Source organism: Clinocottus analis, unplaced genomic scaffold (assembly GCF_023055335.1).
Source record: "Clinocottus analis isolate CAN_PGR_092001 unplaced genomic scaffold, fCliAna1.0.p SCAF_11, whole genome shotgun sequence".
In the NCBI taxonomy this organism is placed as follows: Eukaryota; Metazoa; Chordata; class Actinopteri; order Perciformes; family Cottidae; genus Clinocottus; species Clinocottus analis.
The window spans coordinates 18,715,860-18,735,612 of NW_027175832.1; the positions used below are offsets into that span (position 1 = coordinate 18,715,860).

The window sequence follows — 19,753 nt, forward strand, 5'->3', positions numbered from 1 at the left end:
AAAGGAAACGCCAGTTGAGCAGCTCAACAATAAGGACTCTTGTTGTTGTAGGAATGAAGGGAAGTAATTCATTCTCCGAGGCCGGCGAGGTTTGTTTAATCGCGTCTTCGTGGAGCCGACGCCCCCCCGCGAAGGCTCCAGACCCCCCCTAAAGCCGGCGACTCGGAGCGACGTCGTCTTCCAAGAGCACCCGAGAGGAAACCCAGGAGTGTGTTGGCGCTGTCGCTGAGAAAATCTCAAGAGCACTTCTGCCTTTTTCCGGGTTTTTTTTTTTTCTTTTCTAAATGACATTTGCGGGTTATTATGACGCCAGGCAGGTGAGAGTGATCTGTTTTCGGGGCGTAATCTCACTTTGCCTTTGAGTGGATGAGATCTGCCTCAGATTGATGAGGTCTAATGGACTCTTGTTTGGGGCCTCTCGACGCCTTAAAGATCCGCCGCCGCATTTTAATTCGGCTTAATGCAGCCGCAAATGACTTATCAACACTTGTGCGTTGCTGCTGTGCTCAAATGTTTTTTCCGCCGCCATATGAAGATAACATGAAGACACGGCTATGTTCATATCGTGTGATGCAACCCCCCCCCTCCCCCCCCCTGAGGGCTGTGGTGGTGCTCATGGTTGGATCTTTGCTGGGAGTTTAATCAATCAGCCACGGCGCCTTAATTAATCGGCACGATGAACAGGAGAAATAATTGTCTTTGTTTTTTTTTCGCCAGATGTGAATCTGTTGTGAACTGACGGCAGCCAATCAGGAGCCGATTTATAATCACAAAACCGATCTGGGCGACAAAAAACACTCGGAGGATCAGAGACGAACGAACAAGGCGAGACAATGGAAGTCGCGTGGCTTTGGCTCCCAGATTGGAGGAGACAGTTGCTTCAACGTATTGCAGGGATTTTAAACGCCTAATTGGATCTATAGAGAGTCAAAGTCATCATCAGCCTCATGGATTAAACAGCGTGCGATGGGAATGCTGTTGTCTTTCAAAAACAACACACACAAAAAACCCATATTGCTAATGAATTGGCATGAGAATAATTAATTGCCCCCCCCCCCCCTCCTCCCAGATGTTTACGAATTAATCCGCAGGAAACTAATGAAAAGGTCGAGCTGTCCGTTGAAGCTGAGGATGTCATTAGACGCACCTGCACCCGAGGTAACCGACCGGTGGCGGAAACAAATGAAGAAAAAAACAAAAGCGCCGCAGCCAGTAAATAGCCGGGGTCGAGATTGCAAACCGCTGGTTTATCCCGGTGCCAGTGGAGCCAAATGGAAGAAGAAAAAAATAGCTTAGGCCTCTTATTAATGTCACAGTGGCTAGGCGGTAATTCCCCCTCGGCTCTGTGTACCTCGGCTTGTTAATGAGTCACTGCTTATCAGTCAGCCTTGTTAAACAGGCAGAGGCCTCGCATCCAAACCGCCTACTGCTATTGTGCGTTAGCCGCACTGTGTATTAGCAACGCGTCCCCTCCCCCCCCCTTCCTCCCTCGTCTTGGCACACAGGAAGTCAACAGTAAAACAACAGCGGCGCACACAGGAAGTGGGCATCGAGCCAGAGAGAAAGAGCCGGTCCAGGAAGAGGGAGGAGGGGGTGAAGTGAACCGCCGAGCAGAGGCGAGCCGCACGCCGAGCCTCCCCCGCCTGTAAATCTCGCGGCGCTAACGATTGGTCCACACCGCTCCGCTCCTTTAATCCTCCATCCATTATCGGCCTCGGCTGGAGGCCCCGCGTCGCGTCTCCTTCGCGCAGAAGTCGCCGAAAAAGGCGAATAAACAATTCATTCGCCGCCTTTTCTTCGTCGTGGAGGAGGCAGAGAGACTGAGCCGTTAAAGGGTCCAGGTGGCTGATTGGAGGCCGCGGAGCGCTGCCCTTCACACACACACACACACACACCCATTTCCCACACAGCAGCCTCGAGGTAACTGGGTCAGCCGTACAGAACCGGGGCACGGCCCGGGCCAAACGCAGGGCTAATCCGCGCCCTCGCCGAGGAGGCACTTTTCCAGCCGCGGCGGCGCCTGGCTGCACACGCCGCCGCGGAAATGGATATGTCAAAATGTCGCGCAATTAGTGTCTCCCCCCCCCCTCCCTACCTCCAGATCCGTTCACTCGCTCCAAGGAGGCCTGGTCACAGATATACATCACCAGGCAGCGCCGGCGCCTTGACGTTGACGCGCATTAAATGAAGACGGGTCAGAGGAAGCGGCAGAGCTGAGGAGTCTGGGAAGCCTGTTGGTTGCCGCATGGCGATCAACCCTCATAACTCGTCTTTCTTTCTCTTTTTTGCCTTCGTTAATTCATCCGTGGACTCGGCGTGCGGCGCTGCTCTCTGATTGCTCATCTGCTCGCGCATTGATTTGCTGAGCTAATCGTTTTTTCCCTCTCTGATACAAAACATTGAATTATTTATGCTAAGTAGACCCTTCTGTTCCGGGGGGCCTCTTAGCGCGGAGATCTCCATTATGACGGCATTACCGCACACCCCCACCCTCCGCCCGCCACTCCATCTTCTACTTAACGGCCGCTCAGACGGACCGGGAGCAGATGTGAGTGATGGACCGGCGCTCTGCAGCTCGACACGTCTGTTCCTCCGAAGCCGCGCGACTTCAAAAACTCCAAAAAGGACAGCGAAGATCCATTTCATTCAAATGTAGTTCATATTAGCGCTTCGTTATGTCGACGCCTCGGTGGTTTACAGCACGCACAGCGCCGGCGACACTCTGTTGAAGGGCGATAGACACTTGCAACTGCAACTATAACCGCGGCAAGTTGCATCGACGGACTCGTGTTGGTTTATGGCCTTTTCCATGCGCCAGAACAGGTGGCGCCATCCGCGTGTCCTTATACTCGATCAGACGGGTTGTATAAATGCTCATATTTGCAGGACCTCTTCAGCCAAATGTTCTTCAACGGGATCCATTGTTCGCGTTTCTGCTGTGGCTTTTAAAAACAGCGGTGCTATGCGATGAAACCGGAAAAGCGAGACTCAGAAAGGACGTGGTCAGCGGACCAATCACAGGCTGGCGGGCTGCGAACGGCCGGCGTAGCTTTGACGGATTGTCAGAAGTTTTTTCGGCAACGCACGCAAGTACGCAAGATGGCCGACGGGACTACGCAAGGGGCCCTTGTGGGTCTCGCACGCTCGCGTCTTTGCGTAAAACCCGAGCACAAAGGAGCCTTGAGTCGACACCGCTTCAAATTTTGCTCTCAATTGCAACGCTTTGACGTGTTTTCTCATCCACTAAACGCAGTCGGGGGGGGGGGCGTCCCGGGCATAATTACTCTCCTTGACTGACATGATAATGTAAAACAGCTCTTAGGTGAAACCAAAGCAGGGATTGGTCACGCATGGTCGAGGCTTCCCCACCGCTCGCACACCTTAATCAAATGTGACGCGAGTCTGAATGAGAGCCAAAATCGTTTTTTTTTTTTTTTTTCGGACCCAAATAACGGACCCGGGGGTCAGCGCTCTGACGAGAGATTGATATCTCATCATCGGGCCGGCCCAATCGGGAGGTTGTTTGGGCATTTCTCATCTTCAGCGGGCTCCCAGATCGGCCTCCATTTGCATTTCGTGTAAGCGGTGACCTCATCCCGGCACATTCTTGGCACAGCCCGATTGTTTCACACTTCTTTTTTTTTTTTTCCACCGCACTGACCACTGTGAGCTCACGCTGACAGCATCCCCACATTTCACAGCCTAACTTGCAGAAACACAAGTATGCATAATTCAACAGAAAGTACCGAAGAAAGAAGGGAAAAAAAAAAAAAAACGCTGAGTGGATAAACGAAGTGGAAGCGCGGTGAGAATGTGTTACGTGAGCGCGCATATCTCCACGCGTGTGCGTCCCGCCGCGCTCGTTGGATGTATTCAGATTCCCAGAAGCCGTGTGGGTGAGCACGAGGAGCTTCTGACGATGTGTACACTGCAAATGCAAATCAGGGAGACGTCCATTAGAAGCCTTTTCTCGCCTGCGACGTCGTCTTCGGGGGTTCTTCGCCGAAACGCTCGGCGCAATTAAATCCTTACGGTAATGAGGGGAAAAACGCCGAGTCAATCAATCTTCAACGGATTCAGGGACAACCGTGATGCAGGCCCTCTCCTCCATCTCCATCTCCATCTCCTTCTCCATCTCCATCGGCGCGATTTGCCCTCTAAAAGGCTGTATTACCGGCAGCCAGTCGCTTGAGTGTTATGTAATTGGGAAAGCACATTGGACAGTGTATTCCTGTTCTCAGTGCTCACAGCGGGTGATGATATCATTACAAAGTGCTTCTCTCATCAAATCCCTCTCTCTCTCTCTCGCCGTCCCACTTTCGGCTACACCCGGCTCGTCGAATGTCGAGTTTCCAGCCACGACGAGTGCCATCTGTGTGTGTGTGTGTGTGTCTCCTCTTGTTTGTGTTCAGCGATGCTCTCGTGTCGCCGCTTGAGAGCACGAGATTACCGCTCATCGCCCCGGATGCATTGACCCAACATGAAGAGAAGAATGCTAGCGCACGAGAGCCAGCGTGTGAGCGTGTGTGTGTGTGTGTGCGTGCGTGTGTGTGTGTCTGCTTTTGTGCTTTCAACACGAGGGACCCGGAGACGTCACGGAGCGAGGAAAGAGGAGGGAAGCCAAAGGGGGCAAGTGAGCTCCTCCGGCAAGGACCTGTAGTACGACGAAAGCGTCTGAGTGTGTGGGTGTGTGTGTGTGTGTTTTTGTGTGTGTGTGGAGTCTGGTAGACGCTACACAGCACTGTATGCCAAAAACCACCAGACGCAGGAACAGCTTTTTCCGGCTGGCCGTCACTCTGATGAACAGTTAATCAGACACCTGCACTTTTCTGGGCTGCTTTTTTTCATCCTTTTTAAATTCATCTTGCTTCTCGTTTACGTGTAAAAGTGAAAAACCGCCGTCAAATTCCACGCATGTGCACCGTTACACGGCCGTTAAAGCTGCTTCGGCCCTGCGCCCACGTGCAAATCACACACATTCCTCAAAAACAAGGGCAAGAAATTCCACTGGGGGTCCGGCGGCGGCGGCGGTCGTGTCCCATGTGCTTATTAACGGATGTCTGCTTCCCTTTGTCACCGTACAGGAAACAACACCCAAAACACACACACACAAAAAAGAGAAAGAAAACCTCCCGTCAACAGATAAGGGGGGACACCGCCAGAGACAGAGAGAGAGGGTCGGAGGTCAGGGGCCCGGGGACGGGACAGCGCGGGAGGATGGAGAGAATAGGAGGCTGGTGGATGGAGAGAGAAAGAGAGAGAGAGAGAGAGAGAGAGAGCGGTGCTTACCATATATTATGTTGCTGTGAACAACAGCAGCGAGTAGTACTGTCAATAGGCTGGCACTCCATAATGCAGAGGGGGTTGATGGGAAGGCCATGGTCGGGCGCACAGATCCGCCTGTCTCACTGAATCCTCAGGGAGGGCAGAGGAGCTCTGGAGTGTCACCTGCAGAGAGAGAGAAAGAGAGAGAGAGAGAGAGAGAGAGAGAGAGAGAGAGAGAGAGAGAGAGAGAGATCAGCGAAAAACAAGCCAGGGTCGAGCCGCTGGGCCTCTAATTGCATCCCCCTGCTATTGGTTGGCTGCCGCTGAATAAACTGCTTTGGCCCACCCGTTGCTCACGCGTTGCTCTCTGGGTATTCATCGATCTGCTGGTGTCATAGCGGCCGATTGAGAGAGAAGGGGAGGGGGCAGGAAGAGGAGGGGGGAGGAGGTGACGATGGAGAGAAGCAGCAGAGAGGAGGTGATGGCGGTGGTGTGTGTATATAGGTGGTAATGAGAGGAAGAGGAGGAGGAGGAGGAAGGGGGTTCTTTTTACTGTGAATTTATTCATCCACTTTAACAAGCTGTGCGCGCGCGTGGAAGGGTGATTGCGCGCGAATGTTTTGGACAGCCCACAACCGAGCTCCAAGTAATTCTCGTTAATTGGAAATAACGCGAGGCAACAATCTCCCAGTTGGTCGAGGGGGGAAAAGAGGGGAAAAACAAAAGAAGAGAAGAGAAAGAGAAGAAAACACACACACATACACACACACACACACTCAGACACACACGCACGCAGCAGCAGAGAGATGCACCTCTCTCCCGCTGAGAATACACGGCGCGCTTCGCACAACACCGGACACGGACAGACGTGCAGAACACAGCAGCTCAGATGCTCGTCCACTCTCTCTTCGTCAAACACGCGCGCGTGCACAACACGCACGCACACGCACCCTCGTTTTCACGCGCACATTCCTTAAAATAGCGGTGCCCTGCCCGGCGCAGAGGTACATAAGCTCTCTCGGTCCATCTGCGAAACGCAGCTCGCTTTGCCAAAAAAAAAAAAAAAAAAACGCCGGAAGAGGGGAAGCGGTGGCACGAGGGCTGCCTGCGGGACGGGCGGGCGGTTAGGGCGGGGATAGAGGGCGGGATGGAGGGAGGAGGGGCTGGGCTGTGTTTATTGTTGTTCCAGCCCTTCCTCGTTGAGTGATGAGGAGAACTGGAAACACACACACACACAAAAAAAACTAGAACAAGTGCATCCACTGGGGGGATAATCCGGACACTCTGGTGCGCGATTCAAACACAAGTTGCTGCTCATTACGCGGCCGTGTGATGAGAACAACAGTGATGACGGCAAGAATAATAACAACAGCAGCAGCAGCAGCAGCGACAGCGGCTCGTGCTGGCCTGCATCAGGACCTCGGGAGCATCCGGGATGCGATGATGCTCCCGCGGGTCCGCAGCTTGAGTGCGAACACCTTCTCCTCGCGCACTTGCTCGAAATATCCGGGATGATTTGCTCGGGAGGACCGCTTCACACAGCAAGCAGTTGTGATGCTTATTTGTGTGTGTGTGTGTGTGTGTGTGTGTGTGTGTGTGTGTGTGTGTGTGTGTGTGTGTGTGTGTGTGTGTGTGTGTGTGTGTGGCTTGGCAGAGCGATAGAGCCAACAGAGCCGAGGGGGGAAGCAGAGGAAAGGGAGAGGAGCCGGGGTACAGCGCGAGCAGCCCGACAACAAAACGCATATTCAGAGTAAATTATAAAACACGGGAGGGGGGGGGAGGGATTATACAGCTCTCTCCCTGGGCAGGCATAACGGATTACACACAGACACACACACATACACACACGCGCAAGAACAGACAGCCAGCCACCTACCCAGAGTGCGCACACAGACACATTCCTGGAGACGGGAAAAGCGTCAGCACTGACAGGTGTCTGCTGTCCGCCCTACACACACACACACGCACACAAACACATACACAGACACAGACACACACTCCAGCCGAACCCCGGACAACAATATAAACTACAAAGCAGTGCGCGGTAATAACCCCACACACAAGCGCGCGCGCACGCACACACACACACCGTTATATTCCGCCTCCGGAGTCGGGTTTTGTCGTCGCTGGTGTCCGGTAAAACGTCCCCACAGCGCGGTCCCTCCTCGTGATGCGCAGCGCTCTCTGGTCCGGAGCTTTTCTCTCAGTCGGTTCTTATCGACTTTTCTTCTCTTGTTTTTGTACACCTCCTCGCTCCTTTTCTCCTGACTCTTTGTTTTTCTTGCGGGTTTTTTTTGTCCTCCTTGCGCGCTCCCCCCGTTTTCTCTTTCTCACTCGCTCGATCTCTCACACACACTAACACACTATCTCCGTGTGTGTGTGTTTGTATCTCTCTCTCTCTCTCTCTCTCTCTCTCTCTCTCTCTCTCTCTCTCTCTCTCTCTCTCTCTCTCTCTCTCTCCACGGCTGCCGTTCACTGCAGCAAAAACAGTCTGTCTGAAAGACGAGAGGGAGGGGAGGGGACAAGAGAGGGAGGGAGGGAGGAAAGGAGGGGAGGGAGGGGAGGGGATTTTAATACGATTTGGCCCGTACCATCGGGATAACAGGGCCAGAGCAGGGCCCTACTGGCTGAGAGCAACACGGAGGAGGAGATGGAGCAGATACACAGAAGAGTGAGTGAATAAGCATAATGTGGCTGTACACTCCACAGGGAGTCCTAACTGACCTTATCACACTTTAAATGCCATTTTGTTATCTCCTCTGGTGACACATTAATGTAGGATGTGTTATCCCGAGTCGGACGTCCCTCCTATATAACTTGTAGCTGTGGGTTCAAGCCTCCTCCTCTCCAAAAATCCACTGAAATGAAGCCGCGGAGGTCATCTCAAGTGGATTGTCACGCTTCTCAGTCGCCGATAGTGTCTCCTTATCGTTGATATTATGGAGCTATTACCCCCCTCCTATCTCGCAGATAGGCCCGCTGCTATATGTCCCGTAGGCCTTATAATTTGCAATATGCTAATGATGTACGGAGTTCCTTGGCCTGGCAGAGTTGTGGGACTTTTTTTTCTGTGTCATCTCAACCCCATTATATCTGCACAACACTGCAGTTCATCTGCGAGTTAAACAGCGACTTATTTGTTATCTCTTCTCGCCTCACAACTTTGTATAATGCCGCCATCACGTCCACACGTCATCAGGCTTATTTCAGGCCCCGCTTTACATACGTTATCAATTTTTAGTTCTGACCGTTTGAGAGTCAGGATCCAAGGGATGAATGAAGGGAGGGAGGGAAGGAGGGAAAGGAGGGGCCGTTCAACTTGCCAGAGAGGATTATGGATTAGTTTTACTGGCGGATTAGGTCTGTGTGTGGGGAGGCATGGTGGGGTTAAACATGGATGGCGGCAGCCGCACGACAGCCCAATCAGTGGTGACACACTCAACGAGGGGGGCCTTTGGAGAAAATACAAAATAAAACAAGCCATGGGGAGCCGGGTGGAGTTAAAGTCGGGGGGCGTTTGTGAGATCTTCAAGCAAGCAGCTGCTTTCCACACTGGAGAAACAAACACACAAAGAAGAAGTAGGCCTAGTGCTGCTCTGGGCTGCCACGATTTGGGCAATGTATGTTTTTTTAATGCAGAAACTAAAGTCCACCTTGAGGGGTCCTTGAAAGTATTCCATAAAGGTCCCCCAGTCTGGTTTCACTAAATAATACCCGAATAAGAATAAAGCAACACATAACACCACCGCAGCCCTCGCACTGCCACATTGCTGTTTAAATACATAATCTACTCTGCATACAAAAATAAAAATCTGAGATGACACCATTTTCTGGCCTTGTGAGTCATTAATGTTCAAAGTGAACGGAGTCTTCCAGCATCCAAACCAAACGGGACACGAAACGCAGCATCTGGCGTCATTAAACACTTGTTACGAGGACGGAGGAGAGGGGTGGGGGGGGGGGGGGGGTGCGTTTCTTGTTGGCGCTGCGTTAGAAAAGCTTTTGTGTGTGTGCGTGTGTGTGGGTGTGCGCGCGTGTTGTTGCTGTGGCTTCAATGATGTGAGTGGGCAGCCCAGGGTGCTGGAACCGTGCGCCTGCGCGCAAGCGAGTGAGCGCGCGTGCGTGTCCACTGACTTTCACGTCGCGACGAGGCCGTGAATCCACTGCGCTGTGTTGGTCCCGCGTGCGTGATCACCGCGTGCGCGGAGCCTGAGTGCAGCGTGTGTGGGCTGCTGTGGGAGAGCGCGCGCTACACCAGGCTTTTGTGTGCGTGTGTGTGTGTGTGTGTGTGTGTGTGTGTGTGTGTGTGTGTGTGTGTGTGTGTGTGTGTGTGTGTGTGTGTGTGTGTGGTCCGTTTCAAATCTGCATACTGAAGCGCTGACCTTTACGCGCTGAAAAGGCTCGTGCACGTGAAATATCTATAATAATAAAAAATTCGGATGCACTGTGAATTTGGGCACACACACACACACCTCAGACTGTCTGTCTATTTAAATAGCATATCTGGAAACAGAGCTGCCTCGTAAGAAGGCAAAACCAAACAAAAAAAAAGATCCATCACTCATCCAAAAGGTCTTTCTTCCACATCTCTGCCGGGACTCGAACCCGGAGCCTCTGGATTAGAAGTCCAGCGCGCTATTCCATTGCGCCACAGAGACTAAGCCACGTTTTTTTCGATCAAAAGCAGGTTTGTACTCCCCCTCCCAGCCGCGTGCAGCATCTCTCAGCATCCCTCAGCATCAGGACCGCAGCCCTATGGATGCTAATTTTCCGGCCGTTAGGGGGTGCTGTTGCGGCGGAACCATTAGCCTCCCATTGTTTACACACAGGTTATCTCGTCAAAACATCATAAGGGTGATATTATCAGACCAAAAACCCAAACGACGGAGCAGCTTACACTGTAAACGCATCACGTCGGAGGAAAGGCAGAGCACTTTCCTCCCTGCAGGGAATAGCTCCAGTGAACAAGCCGTGTTTCCATTACCTCAGCTCCCGGTTTACACTGAGAAATGAGGGAAGTACGTCTTCAGGGTTTGGTGTGAGCCGACTATAACGGAGTCCAATCAAATCTTAAAACCCTGCAGAGTTTGAGCGATTCCCCCACACACCCGTACATCACAAGAGTCCATTACGGTCCGATGGCTCTCGAGCTCAAGATGCAAATGTGGCTATAGAACGCTGGATTAGAGGGAATCACCCAGAAGTCACACTCACTGCAATCAGACAGTCACAAACAGACATTCTGCGAGTGTTGTTTTTCGTATAGTGCCAATTACACGGAGCTGGAAAGCGTCAGATGTGGAGGGGTTTTTTTTTTTGGTCCAGTATCAGAGCCGATATGGCTCCGAGGAGAATATAACACCGGCTAAATAAAAGGCTTTAAATTAACTCGCTTTTCATAAACACCGACAGTTATTCCACAAACAGTTTGCACAGTCATTTTATCAGGCATGAAAACGGGTCAGGGGTGAAAAAGGTGATAAGGACATTAAGGGGGCGGGAGGGGGGGGGGGGGGGTATTCACCTTACTCAAAAAAAGAAGATATATTACACATATATAAACGTTATATTACACATATAGATACAACGCTCACCTTACTCAAAAGAAGAAAAGAATATATATATATATATATATATATATATATATATATATATATATATATATATATATATATACACGTTATATAACGTGTGTATGTATGTATGTATGTATATATATATTACATAAATAATCATAAAATCCCCCGCTGTTCTAATCTTCTAATATTAGTTAACCCTTAGTACGGAACCTGTCGCAGGCGACAGAAAGTAATATACAAACTGGATGCAATTCCAACGGATTCTGAACGCTAAGCGAAGCTTTCCAACGTCATGCGGCACTTCTCTTGACAAGTACAGAGAAGATCGCGTATTGAGAAACGGCCACTGGAGACATCTCAACGCTGATTGGCCAAGACTCGACGCGTCACATCAAAGATGTTCTCTTTATAAAGATGATAACATCCACTTTTCTCCGCGACACAGTCCAATTTCAGAAACGCTGGCGCGGTTGCGTGGCTCCAAAAATGAGGACAAATACGCGTCCGACTTGAGGCTGCGCCGGACGCCGGACAGGACATTGAACACCCGGACTGTCCGGCCTAAATCCGGACGTCTGGTCACCTCAGTCCCCTCACGTCAGAATCTACCTCCTCATTAACGGCTGCGTTAGCTAATAACTTTCCACCGGAGCGTTAGCTAGCTGGCTAACGTCGCGTTCTCTCCTGCTGTGTTCAATGACTCAATTCATCAAGCTGTAGCTAACGTTAGCTAAGTCTATGTCAACAGAGCTTTTGGGTAACTTAACTTAGATATACCATCAAATATTATATTACCATGCACTCGCGCTCCCTTCTGGCACGCGCATCTGTTCGCAGTTCACTGAACAACCCCCCCCCAAAAAAAAACAACTCATCGAATCTACACGATTCACGTAGGTCACCTATTTTGGTTTCAAAACGGCGAATTTCGCCGAAAGGTGAGGGATTTTCATGCCTGCGCATGTGTTTTGTTTACATGTCTAGCTCACGAAGAAAAAAATGTTATTTGTCGTTAAAGTTGACAAGCACTCCCCCTCCCCTCCCTATTTTTTTTGGAGCAGCCGGGATGAAATTGATAACCAGATTTAGTTGAAGCCGGTCAGAGCGAGTGGTAGCTAACGGGTGCGGCCTCCTGCTGAGAACATTTACAGTTGTTGTTGTTGTTGTTGTTGTTCTCCCCGTGTGCGCTTGGTACTGTACCCTACATAAATGGAGTTGGATCTGACATTACATCACCGCTTGCTTTTATTCACACTGCAGGACAAAAGCTGTTTGGGTGCAGTGGAGCTCCTGTGCGGCGGCTCAGTGGGAGGTGAAGCCTGAGGCGGGCTGCCGGTGAGAAGCCTGTTCTCTCTCACACACACACACACACACACGCTCACACACACACGCACACACACTGAGCTTCCACCACTGGAGCCGCCTCTCCACATTTCAGCCCCTCTCCTTTTGCCGATTTTAAAAAATGGATTTGAGCAGCTACGGCCCTGGAGACGGTAAAATATGAATGACGGCCCCAAAGAGAAAAAAAACTGCCTGCTCCACCGACGCGAGTACCCCCCCCCCCCCCCCAACCCAACCCAACCCAACCCAACACACACACACACACACACACACACACACACACACACACACACACACACTCTCATTCTCTCGTGCACTGAGACAACAGGCAGAGTGACTGAGGGCAAAGGAAGGTGATTAATGAAGCTGACGTCACGGCTCCATCAGAATAAATTACATAAGGACATAACATGTAGGACACATCTAATTTTGGACGCCGGGTGTTGTTCACGCCGAGAACAAGTGTGAAAATATAACTGGGTCACATTTGCGTGCACTTTGCACTCTTGCTGCATCCAATGACCCCTCCCACCCACCCGGCACCCCGGCCTCCCAAAGCTTTCCCGAAGTATAATTGATTCCAAAGGACAAAAAAAACACCAGAAAACATTTACATACAGTATAATATAATCCTTTATTTAATACTTTGATGAAATGTTGCCTACAGCAGGCACTAACATATACACAAAACTCCCACAGTGAATCTAAGTCCACGCTCCCCTCCTTCTCCCCCCCCTGTGTTCCCTTCTGCTCATCTCTTCTAGTCGTGTGCTCAGAGGAGGAAAGCCACTGCCACGGAGGTGATGATGGACAGACCAATAACGGTGTAGCCCGTGCGGTAGACCTCTGGGATTCTGAAGCCCTTGCCGAGGTCCCACCACTGTTTTCAATAAGAAAAAATGAGAAGAAAGAGAAGATTCAGCACAAGAAACAGCACCATGAATAAATGAAATGATGATAGAGTCTTACCAAGTGGCGGATGCCGTTGAAGGTGTGGAAAGATACGGGGAAGGCGAGACCGAACTTGGCCAGCCCAATGAGCTGGGGGCCGACGGAGAGCGAGTGGATCAAGTCCAGGTAGTGGGGGTAACTTTCCGGTAAGACCAGCGCCGCCAAGGCAAAGGCTGAGATAGCTAGACACAGACACAAGTAATGAGCTCGGACAAGGTGTGGATGGGAGCGGGGTGTTGCGCATGCAGGCCTTTTCTGAGAGAAAAACAATAAGTGAGAAACGCAACACAAACATGTTCCTGACATTTATTTTCTCTGCTGGATTAGTGTCCATGAGTCACCGCCCCCCCCCCCCACCCAGTCCCTGCCGGCCAGTCATTTTTTAAACATCTGACTGTTTCCGTTATGTAAAGACCTTTTTTTCTTTTTTCTTTTCTTCCTCCCGCTGACTAAATTAAATGAAGGCCAAACAATAGTTGTGTATCAAACAGGCTCTGCGGCGGCTGCCTGAATGATCCGCACTAAACGGTTCTGTCTGAGCTTTTTCTTTCTGTGCTGTCTGGATGATTAAAAAAAGGCAAAGTGGCAGAGCGAGCGTGCCTTGTTAAAAACGCGTGGCAGGTGTGAATCAAAGTAAGCACAAACGGCAGAGTTGCAAACAAGAATAAACACCCATTGCATTGAGTTTAAATGAAGTGTTTTCATTTAATATGCAGAATTGCAATGAAAAGCAGGTTATCCTAATAATAATAATGTTGTTTTCTTAATATAAAAGCAGTAAGACTTGTGAAAATCCCTCTCAGCGGGTGATATTTTTAGTTTCCAAGCCTTTTTGCATGGAATCCAGAAAGTGATAAAAGCACATGAGAGGTTTTGAGATGAGACCGTCATCAAAGACATTCATCAAGGTCAAAAGCACTGATGAACGATGTCACAACAACACAGGCTCAGCGATTAGACCAGGCAAATTAATGAAAGCTGTTAGCAGTCCAGCATCAGACATAGTTTTCACACGCAAAGGGCTGAATTGTATCGAACAAACTCAGTTTCTAAAAGCTCTTAGCAGAAATCAATAGTGATGGACTAAAATGCCCTGAAGAGATTTTCAAGATCAATCACATGCTGACAGTGGAAGTTGAAGAGCTTCACTTAGATGTTAGTATAACATAAAAGACCCGGTTTTATAACAATATAAAACACTCTTTTTATCTATGGAATATTTGGGGTATTTTAGGGACAAATATAACTACAGTGGGAAGAATATTTACAAGCATATATAACTTTAGACGTGGATGACAAAGAAAAAAAAATGATGCGTTACCTCCACTGAGCCCCACTCCAGTTCCTCTAAACGTGATGGACATCATCATGGGGACGGACCACCTGAAACACAAAGAAAACATCACAAATGTAATACAATGGCAGATGTGTGTGGTTGAAACGCGCTCCGAGCACAAGTCAAAAGGTTTTGAGCCTTCACTGACTTTTGCTTTCAGTTTTTAAAACCGCTTTGTTCAAGATAAGGCTCAGGCCGGCAAGTTGCATCACCGCAACATAGTACAGAAAGGAGAAAAGGACTCACAAAGCAAAAGGCAAGGTATTGTTATACCTCTTACATACCTTTTACACCACTTATGTACTCCAATCTCTACAAGTACAGTTAAAAATAATGCTAATGCTGTTATACATAGTCATTTAAAAAGCGGTGAAAGAGTATAATATAAACCACAAGATCAGAGAACCAAAGAATATTTCGTGCCCTGAAATAGATTAGCCATGAGAATGATCTAAAATGGATGAGACATACAAATGGAAATAATTGAGCCAGAAACGGTTAACTAGTGTCAAATATATAATAACTGATAATAACCGCCTGACAATACATCAAGTTTCTCATTTAACCACATGACATGGAAATCTATGGTAATGGTGGCTTGTCCTGCGTGATCTGAAAATTGACTTATCTAATAATATTACGTTCCACTGTGACGATGTTCCGCAGGAGATTTTCTAGTGTTGAAACATAAATGAAGCTTCATTTCCCTTGAACGAATGAGTCATCGCCATCCTTTTCCTAAGAGTTATTCTCTGGACACGGCACAAGCTACGCACACACGGCATGGAGTACGTACTTGTAAATGGTGAGATGAGGAGACATTGGTCTGTTTAGTTTGGCATTTTTGGACCAAAATTTGTTCATCTCATCCTTGGCTGTGGTTCCCATCGGCGCGGCACTGCAGAGAGAAAAACAAATACTTTATGAGTTCACAGGATAGTTTACAGTATATAGGTTTTAGCATGCATCTGTATCATTACTAGGAAGACACGCAGACGCACACACACAACTTACTGCCTGTAGAAGACACTGTAATGTGGTTTGGAGAGACAGACACCCTGGCGGGCCAACGTCCTAGACAGGTAAAACAAAAAAGTGTTACATTACTTTTCCTTTAGCTGACGTTTTTATCCAAAGCGACTTACAATAAGTGCATTCAACCATGAGTACAAAGTCAGAACATCAAGAATCAGGAAAGTACAATTTCTTCAATAAAGTCAAACTACAAAGTGCTATCAGTAAGAGACATTTAAGTGCTACCTTCCTTATTCAAGGTGTAGTCAAAAAAGATGTGTTTTTACATCTGTTACAAACAAGCTTTTACTTGTCTGCAGTCAAATAGAAAAGCAGACAAACATACAGTGTCACATCAATTTCATTTCGTACATTTTAATAACAGGAATGTTTTAAACTATTTCAGTAATCAAACTGTAAATAGGACAAATAGTGTTGTCTCCAAAGCACTTATAAAGTGGTACATCTGACAGCATGGTGTCTGAAACAGCCATGTGTTCACTTTTCTTATGCAGACCCTAAAAAAAACCTACAACAATGAGAAGTCCAGTTCTGTGTCAAACAGGCAAAGCCACGTCAATCTGACGGAGGAGCAGACTAACAGAGGAAACTGTGCTCTCCTTCTCGTGAGGAAGAAGGAATGCACTAGCTAGTTATCTAGGTATATCGGTTTCACACGCCCGGGAGGCGCTGTGCTCACCTTCACCGACCACACAAGGTCAATGAAGTGGACAAAGTTCGACAAACATTTCAGTCTCTAACGGTACAACACTTTTGGTAAAGGCTCTAGCAACGTAGCTCGGCTAACGCTAGCTAACTCCAGCTAAAGCAGAACAAACATTGCCGTTAAGAAGCCTGCGGTCATTTAACGAACATTTGAAGACTAAAGGCAGCACATAACACCTTTTTAGTCCGCCATTTATCACAATTAGAGTCAAAGTTCACTCTTTTCCACCTTCCAAATGCTCATAAAAAAAGCTAACGCTGGTGTCGGACGGCTAGCTGACAGCTAGCTAACGGCAGCTCGCGCTGACTTCCCTCACGTTTCTGTGGACTAAAATATAATAAACAAAGGAAACGATGTCACCCTCGCGCGGGTTTTCATCAGCCTCGACATGGTAACCCATAAAAAAACGGCACAAAAACGTTCCCAGAGCCGAAACATTAGGAAGCACAGACGTACTGACCTTAGGAGCAGCGCCATGTTTGACAAGGAGTGAACGGAAGTGACGTTACCGGATGTTGTTGTTCCTCGAACGTTATCGGAAACCTTCACAGCTGTTTTTTAAGGTCAGGCGAGGTCAGAGTGAGCTGAGGACATTCAGATTGGGACAGCCCATTTTCTTCTCATTGGCATTCAAAAGCTTGTTGGTCTTTTCCTTGAGATTATAAACATTCAATAATTAATAAACTATATTTACATTGGCGAAACAGTAAAAATATGTCTTTTGTTTCTCCCCTTTCCAGCTGCAATAGATACATAAACATAAGTTACATAAATATTAATTGATGCAACATGTCAGTTTCAATAAAATAACTTCTTAAAATAAATATTATTATTGTATTGTTGTTGTTATTATCATTATACATATATTATAATATCATTGTTATCATTATTATTATCATTACTGTAGAATAGTTTAGAGCTGACATTTTAGCCTTGCCGATTCGTCCGCAAACAGCAAACATTTATTGGACACTATTGTGACAATATGATAATAATCATTGGTGTCATTTGTAAAGCAACATTATCACATGTTCTCTGCTTGCGGCAATTTTCAGTTTCCCTTTGTCCTTTGGGGGTAGACCAAATGATTAATAATAAATAAGCACATTCATCAGTAACTTAGTTATTTGAGTTAATTTGAATAGTGTATTAAAACAACACAACCTCATACATATATATCCATCGTTAGATGAAATAAAATTAATTATACAATTCAACCCAACTCAAAGATGGACTCATAATTTTAATATTCGCTCAGCGCAACAATAATTAGTAATAATCGTTGACATGCATTAACATCCATTTACACTGTCAGGGAAAATACAAGTATTTTAATTAAGGAGCCACACACACAATCAGACATACACACATTTATGCAGATACCAAACAGCCAGTGGGGTTAATGATGCCCAGGAGCAGCCCTAGACTGGTTCCCAGTGGCCTGGTCCCATATTAATGTTGCATACAGTATAATATAAGAGTGTACGACTGAAATCAGACATGGGTAGTTACATGAGTGTTAAAACCTCTCTCACATTTCTTTTCGGGAAAAGTTTTTTCACATTGCTTTTAACTTGTCATTGCTTCTGAAACACTCCGCTGCCTGCAGATCGGTTTTGTTTTGTTTTGCTGACTATTTTGACAGTAAAGTAACGAGAGTCCAGCGAATAGAAGACACGAGGACATACATAATGGATGAGGAGATCAGGAAGATGTGAGCCTCGGCAGAGCCTGACTGATACTGGGGTTTTGAGGGCAATACCAGTACTCATTTTAAAAACAATGATACATTGCACAATGTATTGCGCACCATTTTTGATGCGGTTGTTAAAGAATTATGACCAAAAATATACAGGTGTCAGTTTTCCCTGGTAAACTTAGTTATGTCAACACAGTTTCTACCTCAGTCATATGTTTGGTGCGTTCACATTACTGTGCTTAATCCGTTCCACACTTATCACATACTTCAAATCCACTCTTTGTATCACTGGCACTGCCCTTGAGCCTCATCTCTCTGGCAGACATCTGTTCATTTCAAATAACAACTGCACATTGATCGTTCCTGCCCCACATGTTATCATCAGCGTTGTTTTTGTCATTAATAACAAGGGTCATGGTCATGGTGTCCCCCAGGGTTCTGTTCTTGGTCCTCTTCTCTTTGTCCTACAGGTGTGTCGTATGAGATTGTATCATGGTTGCCAAATACATTTTAAAAATGTCTTGCATAGTCTGTTATTTAAAAACTGTACTACATCTTATAAGTGTAGAGTCTGGTGTACATTTGGTTTGCTTCACTGAAGACAGTAAAGGAAAAGAAGTAAATCTATGCCAACAAAATGCATAAGTGTTGTCTCATTTTGTATAGTGTAGGGGTAAAGATGGTCAGGCACAAATGTGCTCTACCCAGGTTTCATTGGAAGTATTCATATTGTGAATTAGGTGGACGAATCCTCTGCCTCCAGTTTCACTGCTATGCCGATGATCCTCAACTCTACCTCTCCTCCAAGAGCATCACTGCTGCCTCTCACTCCACCCTCAACACTTACCTAATGGACGGTAAAACAGGCCAGCGCAAAGAAACCTCCTGACACTCAGAAGCAAAAAGTCTAAAAATCCCATTAGCTCGGACTCCCTCACCGGCCGCACTTTGGATTTCACACAATGCCGACAGCTTCATGGTCATCCCCCTCCGCCGATATACACAAACATGAAGTCATCTTCCCCCTTTGGTTCCTGCACCATGTCAACCCCATGACCAAAACAACCTTCTCCCACCACCGTGTACCTGTACGACCCTCGCCGTCGCTCACTGCTGCAGAAACACACACTCACACACATTTGCAACACCCGGGCTTGACAGTACCCTCTATTGTGTATCACATACAAAGTACTTCATAAACTCCAGTATGCAGAGAGCTCTGCCGCCCGCCTACTGACCATGTACCCACTCGAGTGATCACATAACCCCATCGGTCCTCCAGAACCTCCTCTGGCTCGCAGTCAAACACAGGATGAACTTAAGGATTCTACTCACCGCCTACGAGGCTCTTGAGGACCTCCTCCACCCCCCTGAGCTCCTTCACCAGCACCTCCCCCCCCCTCTACCAATGCTGATGTCATCGTCCTGCAAGTGTCGAGGAACAAGCTCCCTGGTGTTACAGGGTGTTTCAGACGTCGACACCTCTCCGCGGAGCTCATTACCAAAGCGTATAGAAAAATGCACCCACGTTGTCATTGCTGAAAAACTCCCAGAATCCACCTCTTCGGACTCGGCTTCTCCAGCCAAGTCCTCCCCCATCCCTTGTGTTTTTATTCCCTCCAACATTTTAGTCTAATCGTCCTCTTTTTCTTTCTGCATTATAGCAATTTTTAAACTGCATTTAATTACATTTTATCCCCCAGTGTGTAAAGAAGCATCTTTGACTATTTTTTTTTATTTTGTGTTTATTTTGTATAATTATAATTACTATTAAAGGCATGAGCCTGGTGGTTCGGGAAGCATGACAGTTATTACAAGCACATGATGTGGCATCCTGC

At 47.7% G+C, this 19,753-nt stretch overlaps 2 protein-coding genes, 1 long non-coding RNA gene and 1 other non-coding gene across 7 annotated transcripts in view; 1 reads left to right on the plus strand and 3 right to left on the minus strand.

The window, feature by feature from the left end:
• Window positions 1-11,715, minus strand: part of cadm3 (cell adhesion molecule 3) — a 97,048-nt gene extending 85,333 nt beyond the window's left edge. For 2 of the 3 annotated variants that reach the window (XM_068604983.1, XM_068604969.1), the window contains exons 1-2: window positions 7,355-7,735; window positions 5,290-5,448 (exon numbers count right to left, since the gene is read on the minus strand). In XM_068604983.1, coding sequence (XP_068461084.1) covers window positions 5,290-5,380 — 91 coding nt within the window. In that variant the 5' untranslated portion in view covers window positions 5,381-5,448; window positions 7,355-7,735. Of the gene's footprint in view, window positions 1-5,289; window positions 5,449-7,354; window positions 7,736-11,639 lie in introns of those variants that run through there. The other variant, XM_068604977.1, reaches the window with a different exon arrangement.
• Window positions 9,850-9,923, minus strand: trnar-ucu (transfer RNA arginine (anticodon UCU)). The gene has a single exon. It is a non-coding gene; the product is annotated as a tRNA-Arg (tRNA).
• Window positions 11,259-13,830, plus strand: LOC137805197 (uncharacterized). 2 transcript variants are annotated; one of them, XR_011080207.1, is made up of 3 exons: window positions 11,259-11,441; window positions 12,105-12,179; window positions 12,953-13,830. It is a non-coding gene; the product is annotated as an uncharacterized lncRNA (long non-coding RNA). The 2 variants fall into 2 exon arrangements; XR_011080206.1 differs by lacking the exon at window positions 11,259-11,441 and adding an exon at window positions 11,700-11,782.
• On the minus strand, window positions 12,804-16,731 carry sdhc (succinate dehydrogenase complex, subunit C, integral membrane protein). Its single transcript, XM_068604995.1, has 6 exons — window positions 16,677-16,731; window positions 15,490-15,549; window positions 15,272-15,373; window positions 14,461-14,522; window positions 13,158-13,321; window positions 12,804-13,068 (listed from the first exon to the last, which is right to left on the minus strand). Exons 1-6 carry the CDS (start codon window positions 16,691-16,693, stop codon window positions 12,961-12,963), a joined length of 513 nt encoding a protein of 170 aa, XP_068461096.1. The 5' UTR covers window positions 16,694-16,731; the 3' UTR covers window positions 12,804-12,960.
• Between the last annotated feature and the right edge of the window lie 3,022 nt (window positions 16,732-19,753).